This window comes from Artemia sp. Qi Xiang Cuo, chromosome 10 (assembly GCF_049724085.1).
Source record: "Artemia sp. Qi Xiang Cuo chromosome 10, ASM4972408v1, whole genome shotgun sequence".
Taxonomy (NCBI): Eukaryota; Metazoa; Arthropoda; class Branchiopoda; order Anostraca; family Artemiidae; genus Artemia; species Artemia sp. Qi Xiang Cuo.
In genome coordinates, this window is record NC_142803.1 from 31,951,926 (window position 1) to 31,967,922 (window position 15,997).

The 15,997-nt window shown below is 34.7% G+C and overlaps 1 protein-coding gene across 1 annotated transcript in view; it reads left to right on the forward strand.

Moving 5' to 3' along the window:
- Positions 1 to 1,726: 1,726 nt before the first annotated feature.
- LOC148947673 (nuclear pore complex protein Nup93-like) overlaps positions 1,727 to 15,997 on the forward strand; it is a 79,128-nt gene continuing 64,857 nt past the window's right edge. The window contains exons 1-3 of the mRNA XM_089096189.1: positions 1,727 to 1,934; positions 11,208 to 11,388; positions 12,703 to 12,834. Of these exons, the coding sequence (XP_088952315.1) occupies positions 1,753 to 1,934; positions 11,208 to 11,388; positions 12,703 to 12,834 (495 nt within the window). The 5' untranslated portion in view covers positions 1,727 to 1,752. The remainder of the gene's footprint in view (positions 1,935 to 11,207; positions 11,389 to 12,702; positions 12,835 to 15,997) is intronic.

A 15,997-nucleotide genomic window follows, 5' to 3' on the forward strand; every position in this document is an offset into this window, starting at 1 on the left:
TGTTAACCCCCCTAAATTATGCAATTGGACCATTATTCTTTAAAAATAAATGTTTCTTTTAAAACTAAATCAGAAGGCACTGTGTGTATGGTTACCAATAAGAAACGTCAGCAATATGTCAAGAACGACTGGGGGTATTAATTTGGAACTTTCCTGGTTACCATTACTACTATTTCTGCTCTTACACTTTAAATAAATCAAAACACTGTTAGTGTGTCCAGGCTGTCAAAGAGTATAGATAGAATTTCTTGGGAATGATATTAAGATCTATTTCTCAGGTCAACTTGAGGAGGTATAAACTTAAATTAAATAACACTATTTGTTTCATGATTAAAAAATTATTGAAAAAGTTTTTCCAAGATACAAATAGCCAGCCAAACTATGGATTCTTATAGAAGTAAACAGAAAAAAACATAAATATTAATTTTTTCCATGAAAAGACAATGTCAATAAAAAAGAACAGAAATAATTTTTTTTTAAAAATCCGTAAAAAGAGTTTTCTAAAGAAAAATAAAGAGCTCCACTAGGCAAAAATGAGCCGAATTAAAGTCAAATAACCTTATCAATAAATAACCATCATCAATAAATAAGTGAAACTCGAAAAGAACAGATATTACAAAACATAGTCGATTCAAACTCAAAACGAGCAAAAATTAACATGAGTAGAGCTGAAAACCATCATGCCTTCTCAAAACTAGAACATAATTTACACATTACTGAAAACAAAACACATTTAAAATGTTTTCACTTTTTTTACTTTAATAAATAAATAAAAAATATTGAAACTTTCAGGAATAAATATTAGTTTATGTATATTAAACTAACAATCCATGGTCATTTGTTTTTTTTCTCTCAGCGAAGTGCAAATTATGTTCTGGTCTTAAAAAGGCATAGCGGTTGTCAGCCCTACTCATGTTAATTTTTGCTCGTTTTGAGCTTGAATCGGTTATTTATTTTAATTTCTATTTGTTTTGAGTTTTATTTATTTATTGATGGTGATTTGCGGTAGTGGAGGTCTTTTTTTTTTATTTGAAAAGCTTATTTTGTGGAAAAAGATTTTAAAATTGATATACAAAAAAATCATACTGAAAGAAAACCATACAAACGTAAATTATGAGGGAAGGTCTTCTTTAAAGACTGATTAAGGGAAATATACCCACTGTGAATAGCAACTGAAAACGCAGGCTACCTAAAAATTAACCACGTTTTCACTGTTGCAATAAAATCTGGTCAGTAAGCTAACGCTAATAATTGGGCCTCAGTCTTAATTTTACCAGATTTTCGAAAATACGATCCATTTCTTGAAATTATTGATTTCAATAAAAAAAGAAGAAAATCACAATTAAAAGTGCTATGAAAGCATTGAGCGGAATACTTTGAATTAAGCTTAACAATTACTACCCATAACTTTCCCGCTTGCACTTTCTAGTAGTAACCGGGACACAACTTTTAAGTCTATCCAATTTTTGTCTTCTTACAAATACCAGTTTGACATTTTTCTGCCAATAACAAATATTTACTGGAAAACAATCCGGCTTAAGCAGTTAGTTTACAAACAACGCCTTTTACTTAGTAGGGTAACGCTGGAAATAAAAATTTAGGTTAATTTTTTTTTAACCATTTTTCCTTTTTTACCTATTTTTCTGACTTTTAGTGGTTAAAATTTTGATACTTTCATGACTCAGCTTACTGACAGCGATGCATATAGAAGGTGACTTCGGCGGCATTTAAGATTTAAATTTTCTAATCAACATGGATGATTTTGCTAGCATTCTGAATCAGGCTGAACAGCTGACTAATCGTATCGATGGAATTGGAGCGACTCTAGAGCTTCCAAGAGTTGATAGGAATTTGAAACAGATATGTGAAGAAACTCAGCAACTTCTAAAAGCTGGAGGGCAACCTGCTGGACTTGGGCAGCAGGATGTTAATGCGTAAGATTAAAGCACATAGGGTACGACACCCAGTAGTCGGCCATCTGCCTATTCTCGGACAGAATGTAACTAACAGGGAACCTAGCTCTAGGCTAATGTGCTTAGAAAGTTTTTATACAAAGACAAAGCTGGTTTCCCTGGTCACTTAGATATCCATATATCTAAGCAACAATTTCAACTTGTTGCTTTCTTTGTCTAAAATTTAAATAGTCTGCTAAGTGACCAGTTTAGTGACCATATTAGGCTAGAGCTAGGTTCCCTGTTAGTTACATTCTGTCTGAGAATAGGCAGGTGGCCAACTACTGGGTGTCTTACCCTAGTTCCCTTTTCCTGTGCCAAATTGAACCTATTTTTTTATTAATGATACAGGGAAGGAAGCCTTATATTAATCATTAGCCACCTCTGAAATAAAGATGCTAAACAAATAAAAGACCTAGCCTAGCACCATTAGATTCTGAATTGTATGGTGGTAAAATTCTAGGATAGTTTAGCTACTTTTTGCTATCTTGGAAAGAAGTTAGGAAAATTAAATGGTAAATACTGACCAGTTCACATTATTCACCTACAAGTTAAGTGAACATAGCCTACCACTAGATGCCATATTTTATGTTCTTTCTGAATATAATAGGCCTAACTGCTTTTTGGTCAATATATACTAGATCATATTATTGATTTTGGAATAAATTTAATACGCTATTCGATGCCTTTTTTTATGCGTATTAAAAATATAAGAATTACGATCGAAGATGAATCTAAGCCCCCCCCCCTATATAGGCCCATTCGTGGGGAGGGTGAGTATAGAAGATCTAGGGATGGGGGGGCTGGAATTAATTTACGATAGAAATTGTTATTATATTTGTTATCAGCATAAAAAAAGGCATCAAATGGTGTATTCACTTTATTTGAAACTCAATAATATGATTTGGTATATATTGACCATGTAAATATTTACCAAATCATATTATTGATTTACAACTAAAGTGAATATACCAATTGATGCCTTTTTTTATGCTCTTTACAAATATAATAACCATTTTTGTTGAAAAAGAATTTTACCCCTCACCCCTAGGCTATGTGTACCAATTCAGGGTATATATTTGCACATTAGGGGGGTGGGGGAAAGTTTAAACTTACCTCTCATTTACATCAGAAATAAAATTACCCCCACCTTCCTAATGTGCAAATATATACCGTGAATTGGTATGTATAGGGGTGGGGGCTAAAATTCATTTAACAAAAATAATTATTATATGTGTAAAGAGCATAAAAAAAGGCATCAAGTGGTATATTCACTTTAGTTATAACTCAATAATATGATTTGGTAAATATTTACCACAATACTTTTTACTCTCCTAGATGGCTCCATAAGTCACCAGCTGATCAATGAAAACAGTAGTTTTTTGCCATGCTTAAAAAGCCAAAATTAGCTGATTTTGACAGCAATGATGAAAATGATGCAGGTGGGTTTTTCTTGTTTTTATTATCTTGGTTTGTTCCTTAAAGTCTCTACTTTTAGCTTGTATTTATGAGAATCTTATTTAGTTTTGTATTCATCTCCCATTTTTGTGTTACTTTTTTTTTATGGTTGCCATATGGTAACTTTAGGTTTTGAGATGGGTAGTTTGTGAAGATGCTTCTCTTAAACTATTTTATTTTTACTGATTTATTGTGCTCTAGATTCCTTCTTTTACTTCACTTTTTTGTATTTTTGAAGCACTTCATTCTGATTGTTCTAATTTGACAAAACACAAGCCATGTACCCTTGCACCCTTGGTCTGATCACAACTTTCTCTTCCAGAAACAACAAGTCTCTCTTATTCCAGCAAAAACTCCAAACCAAGAAAAGAGGAAGAAAGTGTTTACAAGGAGAGGAGCAAATGTGTAAGAGAGAAGCTCACCCAAGAGCAAGCTGCAGAGATGTTTCTGCTACCAGACAGCAAATCTGAGATGGAAATCATGTCTGATGATGACAATGAGTCTGATATATTATGGAATCCAACCCCTGGTGCCTGCTTCATATACACCACCCTACAGACTGTTCAGCCGGTTGACAATCCTACAGAAGACTTACTTCTCAGCCTTTTGAACTGTTTCAAAATTTTTATGGGTGCATATGACCAATTTGATGCTGGAGAAGCCACTACATTCCCTGCTACTGAAGATCAATCATCTGCCATCCAATTGATAAGCTTGTCACCTATTTCTTTTTTGACTTTTCCCACTGCGTCAAGGAAAAATCAAAAATGCCACAAAAGAATACAAGTGGCTAAGAAAAGAGATTGAGCCCCATGATATCACTTGGAAAGCTTCCTTTCCAAAAGCAACAGAAATTCACTCACCCATTGATTTATTCAGAACTTTCATCATGGATAGCATGGTTGCTGGATTATTTGATCAAACCAATCTGCATGCAATGAGGAAAACAAGTGCTAGGATTGCCCTAAAGCTGACCCAGCATAAGACAAACTGGTTCCTTGGAGTACAGATGCTCATGAGTATTGTAAAGCTACCAGCTATGAGGATGTACTAGGAGCGCACTTTTCAATACACTCCAATCACAGAGGCTATGAACAGTGACAGATTTTTGATGATTTGGCAGTTTTTTCATGTCAATGAAAATAGCGTAGCAGTGCCATCTGATCAAACTGGTCATGATAAGCTGCACAAAATCAGACCAATGTATGACAAGCTCAGAGAAAATCTAAAAAGCATACCACCTGAGGAGAGACAAAGTGCAGACAAACAGATGCTTCCCTTCAAGAGTCAACTAAGTTTCAAACAGTACTTGAAAGACAAGCTTCATTCATGGGGTGTAGAAGTGTTTATGAGAGTGGGATTGTCTATCACATAGAAATCTACACTGGAAAAGGCTCAGTTCCAGCTAGTCCTTTGGGGCTGGTGTTGTCCTTCAATTGATCAACAATGTACCATGGGGAATGAATTTCAAGCTGTACTTTAATAATTTTTACACATCTGTTGACCTTATTCATGCCTTATGCACCAATCATGGGATTGAATCATATGGGACGATAAAGAGTAATCGTATGAAGGTGCAACTTTTGAAAGTGATGCATCATTGAAAAAGAAAGGGCGTGGAAGCTATGATTATAGGCTTGAGAGGCACATGGAAGTCTCCATTATGAAGTGGTTCAACAATAAACCAGTGCATGTTGCCTCATCATTCTGTTCTGTAGCTCAAGTCAACCAGTGTCAAAGGTTGGATGGACATACTCATAGCCATGTTGAGGTAAATTACCCATGTGTTATCTGTGAGTATAACAAGTCAATGGGTGGTGTAGACTTGTCTGATATGCTTCTGGAGCTCTACTGCACTGACATACAGTCCAAGAAATGGTACATGCAGATAGTCTATTATTTCCTTGACTTAGCTGTGAACAATGCTTGGCTTCTACACAGGCAAGAGTACAAAGACCTGGGTGGACAGTATATGTCCTTGATGTACTTCAAGATGGATATTTGTAGATCCTTGATATTGTCAGGAGTTGTCAACAGTCCTCGTGCTGGTTGACCCTCTGTCAGTGCTCCTACAAAGCGAAAAACAAAAACTACAGAAGCAGGCATGCCTTCTGAATTGGTGCAATATGACACTGCTGGCCATCTACCCAACACAGTCAAAAAGGGATGCTGCCAATACAAAAATGAGCAAGGGGTGCAACTAGCCAAATTCTCTGCATTAAATGTAAGGTTTGGTTGTGTCTGAATGGAGACAGAAACTGTTTTATGAACTTCCATATTAAGTGAAATGAATCATTTTTATCCTAAAGTGACCATTTCTATTTAAATTTGTGAATGGAATAAATAATTGAAGTCTAAATTAAGATGAAACTAAGCTTACGTTGATTATTATTGCAAGGTCTCAGAATTTTTTAAGCACTTCTTCAATGTTCAGGTCTGAAAGGGTTAAATGAAGTACTACAAAATTGTTTTCAGCTTCACAACTTTGCTCATTCCCAATTTATAAGGTTTTAAAGACATGCAAATACATTTCCTAACTTTTGAAAAAAAAAGTCAACAATATGGCTTAAAATTCTACTAAAACAGCAGGAATTGTATTTTCAGAACTAAAGCCAGGGAAAAAGAAACTGATAACTGAAAATTAAGGTAAAATGTTGTTTTGTCAAAATTTCACTTGGTATAGAGCAGTCATGAAGGCAAATTTTAGGACCCTCTAGAGGAAGAAGGAATGGAGGTGGGTACTTCAAAATACCTTCCTGGGACATGCTTTAGTCTGTAGACCTATCCCTGAAGGTTTCATTTTTCTAACCTAACCCCTCTCCAAGATAGCCAAAAGTAGCTAAAGTAGAATTTTACCAAAAACTCAAAAAAAATCCACCATGTTTTCTTCTTATTCTGTTAGGCTTCTTAAACTTTCATTTCACCTATATGTTGAAAAATATTAAAGTCTATTTTGAAGTCTATTAGAAAGGTATTTTGAAGTATCTACCTCCACTTCTTCTCCCTCTAGAGGGCAGTGACTTTTGAGGACCTTTAAAAATATTTGTGATAGAATAGTGAAACCTTACAAAAAAGATCTTCTGCTTAAATGAAGTACAATAAAACTATCTACATCTTCACAACTTTGCTTAATTTCAATTCATGAGGTTTCAAAGATCTGCAAATACATTTCCTAAATTTAGAAAAAAACCCATTGATGTGGCTTAAAATTCTACTCTAATAACAGGATTGCATCTTCAGAACTAAAACCAGAGGAAAAAACTGATTACTGAAAATTAAGGGAAAATATTGTTTTGTCAAAATTTTAATTGGTATAGACCTGTCAAGTAGGCAAATTTCTAAGATTTAGAAATCAAAAGAGGGTTAACATAAAAGCTTGGCAATACCTTCCCAGAGTAGCCTATGTTTTTGGCCCTGGATTGATTACTGAAAGTTTCATTTTCCTAACCTAACCCCTTTCCAAGAAAGCAAAAAGTAGCTCCTGTTGTTACTTGACAAAAGGGTAAAAATATACAAGATTCCAAAACTGACATAGAGGCAAGGTTATCACATGGCTTATTTATTATTCTGTGTTTTTTCCAAATATGCTTATCAACTCACTATCTAATGCATGTCCTTTCTCCCTTCTTGATGGTCTCATATGCAGCCCTAATATTGTATTTTCTATTACATCAATTTAGTCATATGGTATATCGTAAGATCCCCAGTACCCTGCCAGTGCCTAATATCTGAGAGACATCCTGATTAAAAAGTACCTTTCGTATTAAGAAGGTCCTAATTTTGGAGCCTAAGTTTAGGTAGTTAGATTAGCTAATAGTTTGGACTAGACATGATTGGCTGACTACAATCTTGGAAAACTTCAGGTCTTTTGAATTTAGCATTTGAATTTAGACAAAAGTTACCCTTAAAACCTATTTACATGCAATTATTCTGTTTCATAAAGATTCTATTAGATTAAATCTGTCCAAGATAGACTCTGTCAGTGATTTAGATATTCTGTTCTAACTTTAAGATACTATGTCCAAGATGGGTGGCTCAAGCATTAAATGTGTATCCAGGATTAGGCTCTACTGCTGTCTGTCAATACATTTGAAATTGTTAGTGTTTTGTAGCCTATTGTTAAAACATTTAAGCTAATGACATGCTTATTAAAAAGATTTGGACAAATCTAATGGTGGAACAATCTACTTTCTAGGTGGTATGGTAGAGATTTTATGATGATTTAACTGTTGTAATGGTAATTGGCTGTCCAATTACTGGGTATCTTACCCTAGCTCCTTTATTAAACCAGTTATCTTCTAAGTCAGGATTTATCTCTTTGTAAAATTAAGTGTATAATTGACCAGAATATTATTCGAAATGGTTTTGATAAGATAATTGAATCATAATGGAAGGAAACATGATTAAAAAATCCTGCATATCATAAAGCAAGCATTTCGTCCTTCTAGTGCTTTCTTTTTGTTTTTTGTTTCATATCCTTAGGCTACATATGGGACCATTAGGGGGAGGGGGGCACATTTCCAAGTGATTTTATTATCATATCTAGAAAGAGGATTAAAAAAATGGCCATTGTGTTCACCTTGCTCCATGTCAGTTATGGAATCTTGTATATATTTACTGCTCAGAGTGTTGTATATATTGCCTACCACTATATTCCTTATTTTATGGTCTTTCTGATTATAATAGTTCTTATCCTGACACTGTATCTCATCCCCCTGATGGTCCCATATAAAGTCCCAAAGATTTACATTTCTTTGTTATTTATTTTCTTGTGATGCATCATAAATTCTATAATAAAATGGGATTTGCTGAGTTAATTTCATGGGACTTGTGTAAACTACTCTGCCTAAGTTATTTAGAAGGAATTGCTAGAGCTAGATATCACCTAAGTGTCCATTTAAGGGCTTTAAATGCTATTTGCAACTCAAACAAGTATCATATTTGAAAAGAAGCAATTGAGTAGTGTTATCATCTTCCTTCTATGTAAGTAATGGCATTGTCTTTAAATTTATTCCAAACCCCTGATGGTTTCCAAGCATAGCCTTATGAATATATATAAAAAACTAAAGTACTAAAACAATGAAGTTGCTACTTAATAATATCCAGCATATTTCTATCAATCAGATGATCATGTTTCCTTCCATTTGTGTTCACTTTTGAAAATTATTTATTTTTAGGTAAATATATAATGCCATTAGATTCCTTATTTTATTGTTTTTCCAAATATCATGATTTCTTTTTTGACAATGCGCCCTCCCCCCCTGATGGTCCCAGCTACAACCCTAGGAAACTAAAAGAAAGCACTAGAAAAAGAAAATGAAATTCTTACTATATAACTTACCTGATGCTTCTATTAATCAGACCATCATGTTTCCTTCCATTTTTGTCTGCCTTTTTCATGTTGTTTAAAAAAATATTTTATGCATATTTCAGTGTAGTTTACTCCAGCAAAACTAATTTCCATCAAGTACGCTAGTGAATACAGAAACCTCTCAGAGGCAACACTAGCTTTACCTATAGTGAAGGCCATAATGTTTCAATATTTTATTATTTATTAAAAAAATTTCTCAGAGGCACTTCATATGGAAAGAGTGGTCGTATAAACTTTGGAGGGAGCTTATTTGATTGAAAATAGAAGTTCTAGTGTCCTTTCTAAGAGTCAAAAGTGATTGGAGGGTAACTGTCTCGCCCATGCCCTTTTTTCTCCAAATGCATCCAATCAAAATTTTGCAATATCCATTTTGTTCCCAATAGCTTGGGGGCAAGTGTTGTAAGTTATATCCCAGGGACATATAAAATTTTATGGAAGGGGTGGTTGAAAATTGAAAGTTCTAGTTCTCTTTTTAAGAGTAGAAAGTGACAGGAGTGCAGCTAGCCTCCACCCATGCCCTCTTTCCCAAATACTTCTGATTGAATTTTGGGCAAAGACCTAGATTCCATGGAACTCATGTTAGAGCTATTGACTAGGACTGATGTCCAAAGCTATAAAGTCATTGATTACACCATCTTTGAGACCCCATTCCATGAAATAATGCATACAAATTGAAATTCTCGACTCTGGCCAGTTTACCAGTGGATTGTGACAGCATTGTCAACTTTGGCCATGGCGAAAAGATATTTCAGTAAACTGAATCTGGTCATGAAATGTTCACGTACTACGATGGACGATGATCGTCTTGATCACCTCGTCATGATGTGCTTTGAGACTACCAAACCCAGACGTTTGACTTTCTAGCTGAAGTTTAGTAGTTGAATTTTCTTCATTTTATGTTTAATCCATGTATTTTAATTCGAATTGCCAATTTCACACTTCTGAGTTCTGTTTGTATGTAAATCACATTATCACTTTTTTCCTCATGTATTATTCCTTTCTCCACTAAATCACCAACTAGTTCTGCACATGCTTTTTGTGTGAAAACGAACCAAGGGGATACTCTTCTTCAGGTTACGATTATGGACTGAACTGTGCTCTCAAGTTTCGTATTTAAACCGGACGTTATGCTAATTATTTGTAAAAGAACAGTTGATAAAAATGACCAGTCAGTAAAATCCCTCACCTCTTCCTCCAAAATATTTTGGCTAGTAACGCTCCTGATAAAGAATCTGCATAACAGATTTAATATCATCACAAAAAGGCATGTTACCTTCCAGGCAGAAATGTTCAGAAAAATGAGTGTAGCAGTCAGAAAAAGCCCTCACTTTTTTATCAGAAAGAAAAGTTTCCTTTCTTTTAACCATGAAGCTAGAAACTCAGTCTTTGTTCAAAAAAAATATGAACCAGCATATTGAGATCCTCGAGAGAGAAAAAATGTGGTTTATTTGATTCACAGGGAGTTTTGGGCATTGGGTCAGCATCCATATATCCTCCTCTCTCTTCTAATATGTTTGACTCAAGATTTATCTTCACTAAGTGTCACATTTTTAAGAGGCAGTGGTATGGGCTTGCAGATGGCAAATTAGGATATTGCACAGTTTTCTTTTTTAGAGGTAACTCCAGCTGTTTTGTGATACAGTGTGATACAAAAGGAGCAAGACTCATCAGCCTCCTTTGTATCCTGGTGGTGAATGGAGGATCTACTGTGAAATAGTGTTACCTGTTAAGATTTTTGTTGTAATTCGTTGTATGCATTTCGATTCCTGACAATTGCATATGTATACCAAAGTAACCAATTTTCAATTTTTTTATTTATTTTTTTTTATATTCTAAAAAATACCATATACAAAAACTGTGGTGAAAATGAATTTCATTTTTTTATTCAGTAGCCATAACTTAGCCAAGACCACTGTTCGTATTCTTTGCTGTAAAACTACAGTTTCCCAGTGATTGGGCTGCATGGCTCGGAGTCTCAACCAAGCAGGCACCAACAAAAACTGTTAAAAGAAAGAAACAGAATGCACTCAAAAAGATCACTGACGGGAATGTTTTATGTAGGGAGGGGGGGGGGTAAGTACTACCTAGAGTTTGTTTTATCTACCAGGGTCTAAAGGAGAATTTTTCTTGCTTTCCTGTTAGATATTTTTCTTTAATATCTCCTTGTTTCCAGGGGGCATTGCCTGCTGCTCCCCCTGGTTATGTCCTTGGCGTTGAAAAGACTAAAACAGCACAGCACTTTATAAGATAACTTAACAATTATGAAAAAACATTGATACAATTAGATACCATCAAATGAAGTAACACAATTGCTCCAGTCAATGTTGAAAGACGTTTTAAAAGCTCTAGCATTCTTTGCCCTAACAATTCTCATGTTTCTATTTCAAAAGTATTTTCAAATCATTCACTCTGTCTACATCTTTCAGATCCATCTTGCTAGGAGCTAAAGGGGTGGATGTCCCCAGGTTATCACAGAAACTAGAAAGCCTCAGTGCCACAGCAAATCTTGAGCCACTGGAACCAATTCAAGAGACTGATATTCAGAGTTTCCTTAAGAATGAAAGAGAAAATGCTATTTTGGCTATATTGGAAGAGACACGCAAAGAGGTAAAGGAAATTGTCCATTTTCACCTTTCAACAAAAGATTTTCTATAGAAACATTCCCAGTGCCAACCATAATGAAAATATGTTGATATGATGATCTTTTTTATTTTGTAAAATTGCGGAAACTCCTCTCTAAGAGTATGGGAAATTAATTAAAGTAGGAACTGGTGCTAGTGTCCAAAAAACAATAATCATTATCAAAAGCGTCTGACAATTTTGAGCCTTTTTCCCCTATCCTAAACTGCTTCAAACTTGTCTTTTTATGTGCATTAAAATATAGGAGAGAATAAAGACAACAAAATTCTGTTAGTATTAAAAGAAATAAGTTGATGGTAAATTTTCTGAAGAGAGTGATTAGAATATAACCCAAGCAAGCACTTTAAGTATATAACTGTCTTCAGCATAAGATAATGCTGAAAATGAAACAAAAATCAATAAAAAATCTAACTCAAAAGTTTGCTTAGGCTTTATTTTAATGACTGACTTAAGGAAGTTCCTCATTAACTTTGTGTTTTTCATAAGATGTAAAGGCAGGATGTCTTTGTTGCTTTTTAATTGTGTCAACAGTAGGCTTTACAGCTTAAAGTCAATTAGCCTACTTAATCTGCCAAGATTTTCCCAAGCTAACTGAGGCAAAGATTATGCAGACGGATTTTGACTTAAAATACTTTTTGAGGAAAAACAATGCTGATTAATCATCACCTGTCAGGGAAATCTCACATTTAATCCTACAACATTGCAGATTAATTATATCGATTGTCCAATTTTTTTTTTAATTTTCTGTTTTTTTTTTGTTAAGTTACCAGACACTAAACTGTCAGTGGTGCTAGCAGTTTTTTAATCACTATCTTCCTACGTTAAATCGTCAGAGGTCAAACTATTCTAAGTTTCTCTTTCTCTTTGACTTCCCATATTGGAGCTCAAATGAAGACTGGAAAGTAGGAGTAGCTAGTAATAGAGATTTAGAGGAGTAAGAATAAGATGTTGCTACTGATTTTCTATTAGTTTGCATTAAAAAAATTGGAAATTGGAAATTAAAAAAAAATGTTATTAAAAGCAAAGATAGGGATAAAATATAAATATCCTTTATCTTCATGAGATCAACAGGAGTGCGAATCCTCTATTTCCCCTGGTGTGTCAATGATTCCTAGTGGAATAATAATTTTTAGCTACAAAGGGTGGTTTCTTATGCTATGAAAAGTTTTTAGGATCTATTTAGTTGGAGAACAAGTCCTTTACGCCAATCTAATTGAAATTTCTTCCTTTGTAATATATTTTGTTGTTGACTATATAAATTGACCTAAATTTTATTTTTAGACTTATGACCATTTTAACAAGATTTGCTGGAATTCTATCCAGTCAGATTGGGAGAAAAATAAGCAGAAGATAATTGATTCTCTTGGAGGCGCAAGAGAGAGCATACTTGATCTGACAGCCCCCAGTGGTGAGGTAAGACTTTATTTCGACCATGTTACACAATCAGTCAAAAGTAATTGAACAGCTTCTAAAAACAATCAAAATACCTAATACCTTGTGACTGCACACTTTTAAAAGAAACGTGAGGAAAGTCAGCAAAAAACAAACTAAAAAATATCGTACCAAACAACATAAGGTTTAGATAGCGCAAACCAAACGTGAAAAAGACCCGCCCTACCGTGCTGACAGCGCCCCGCTACTTGACGCCGTAGCGGCTCCCTGGGACCATGTATTGCCACTATGCGAGGTGGTGCCGTCACACCGTGCCAGCTGCCCCTTGGAGCCACTACGTCATCACTGCGACGCCGACTGTCCCTAGGACCCGCCACACACGTAGCTGCTGCACTTACTGCCCCTTGGAGCCGCCATGCTGTAACTGTGTTGCACCGACTGCCCCCGGGAACCGCCACGGTGTCAAGTAGCAGCGCAGAGTGAGCCTGGTAGGGTGGGTCTTTTTCACTCTTGGCTTGCGCAATTTGAGCCTTATGCTGCTTTGAACCTTATGCTCTTATTCAGCTTTTTTTTTTTTTTTTTTTGCTGACTTCCACCACGTTTCTTTTAAAATTCAGTCCTCGCTGAAGAATATGAAGCTTCATGATGTAAATTTCCGAAAAAATGGTTTAGTATAGATGATAAAGGTATAAGGTTTTTCTTTCTACAGAATGTAGTTTTAACTAGTTACATAAATAGAATTTTGGGAAAAAGAATCAGCGCAAATCTTGCAGATATACGTTTTAAATGTGCAAAAATGACACCAAAACGTAATTTGTATTCATGTGTCCCCTAACCTTTCTAGTGGGGGGGGGGTGGAACTTTAATTAAGAAAGCATGTGGGTTACGTCGGATCTCAAGTTAAGAGTTTAAACATAATTTATGAATTAGTATTCTTCAAGAATTCAAGATGCACAGATTAATGATTAGTAAATATATTGAATTAAAATATGTGGATTGTGGAATAATTTGTGAAGCCGATTTTGTATTGCTTGATGAGAAATAAAAGGAAGTTGTTTGTTACAAGTGACATTCAGATTATAATTTGTTAGAATAGGACGAAACCTGGTGGTTTTCCAAGTTGCAAGATATTAATTTGAGTCAAGTTCAAAAATATTAGAAAAAATGTTTTTGAAGTGTGCTAGTAAAAGCACATGGAAAATTGTACAGAACTTAGCAGTGTGCAGCAGGAAATTGCCGCAATATGTGACTTTTTTGGAGTTAAAGCCCCAGATCATAGTGGAAATGACAATACGAACAAGCTTTTAATAAAAGAGTGTGGTAGTAGTATCCCACTTTTCAATTTACAAGAATGTTACAATCTTAGGAGCAAAAGAAAATTCAATTGGGAAAACCCTCAGTCTTAAGAACGAATTGCGATATTATATACATTGAGTGTATGGTTGCCACCCCTGATGATTTACCACTATTTTAAGTTATTTTTTATGTTACCTAAACAAAAAATCACTAATCGACCCATAAATCACAAGATCATTAAAGAAAATCACTAAATTGACCAAAAAATCACTCAAATCTAGTGATTTTTCCATCATGTTATAACCCTGAGTGAGTGCCCAGAGACGTACCAAGTCACAGTAAGTGTATTGGATACAGATATGGTGACAAATCATCAAGCATTACATGGCACCAGTTTTTTTTATGGATATATCTGATTTTCTTTTTGCTTGTATTCATTTTTATTTTTCGTTTTGACTAGTAAATATGTTTAACCTTACCACGTCTTTAACATATACTATAGAAGAGAATAGGACTAAATAGCTGTATTCACCCTCCTCAGAAAATAGACAAAAAGTTGTTAGAGAGCAGGGAATACATTAAGATAGTATGGATGAGTCCTATATCATGGTATAAAATAGTTCCAGTTTTGGATTATTTAAATGCAGGGGTAGGTTTTGTCGAAGAGAAAATGTTAAGAGGCAAAAAGGAAGTTTGTGTGGCTAGTTAGGATTGACTGTCAACCTACCTGAATAGTAGTTTAAATCGAAAGATAATTAAAGGATAGCTTTCAAAAGGTTGATTAGGGACAAAAAAAAAATCATATGAACAAATTGGGTGTCGCATAAAAAATAATTTCCTATATTAATTCAAAGTTACTACGGTCATAAATCCCACTTAAAAATAAAAGAAACCCAAAAGAAGAGAAAATAAATAAACAATCATAGCAAACATAGTGAAAAGAACTAGTAATACAAATGAATAAATCTTAAACGAGTAAAATTTGCATTGCATACTTAAGTCAAAGATAAACGAATAAAAATTATTAGAAAAGGGGCTTGGGTTGTGCCGCCTTTCCCCTTCTCTAACCGTAAAAGTCGAAAGCTTATTGCCACATTTGCGTTTTATTGAAAACTACAAGTGTCTTGAACAGTGTGCTTTTGTTTTTTCAAAATATGTAGAATAAGTAAAAACTATATCACTATAAAAGGTTTTTGCTACGTCTAGGAACTTGCAGAAATATAGATGGCTACGCTAGGTGACAGTCTGTGAAAAAGGGTTTAAATTCAGAAGCTCATGTCCTAGAAATAAAGGTTGGAATCAAATATGCACTAGGTAAAAAAATTAAATGCAAAAAAAATCAAGTATCCACGGTAATGTCGCAATATGCTAGAAATATAAGATTAAAACCATAAATATCAAAGATTTTAGTAGTTTAAACCTGAAAATTGCCCAGTTTCTTGATGAATTAGAAAAAGCCGTAAATTGGAGATAGCCAAAGAGGTTGGGTTCCCCTCACTCTTCTGTGAGGGGGGGAGAAGGGCCCCTACGTGGAGCATAACGATAAATTTTTTCCGATATGCGCTGTCTGAGAATAAAATTAAACGCTGAAACTTGTAATAAAACAGACTTTAAATAATAAAAAAATCCGAATGTTTCGATTTCACGTCTGGAAGCTTTTATCAACGGAAAAAAAAAATAAAATTCATAATGCCGGTTCTAGCGAAACGTCTAGAAGTTCCTCCGAAGTGTGTTTTGAGAGAATGCTAGGCCTTAGGTACTATGTCTCTGTTAGTTAAATCGAAAAGTAAAAGCATGAGGACATTTCTGGGCGCTAATAATAGGCCATTCCAATTGTGTGGAAATAAAGAGCTCGTACGTGTGTAACCTGAAAGAATTGGCTAGGTGA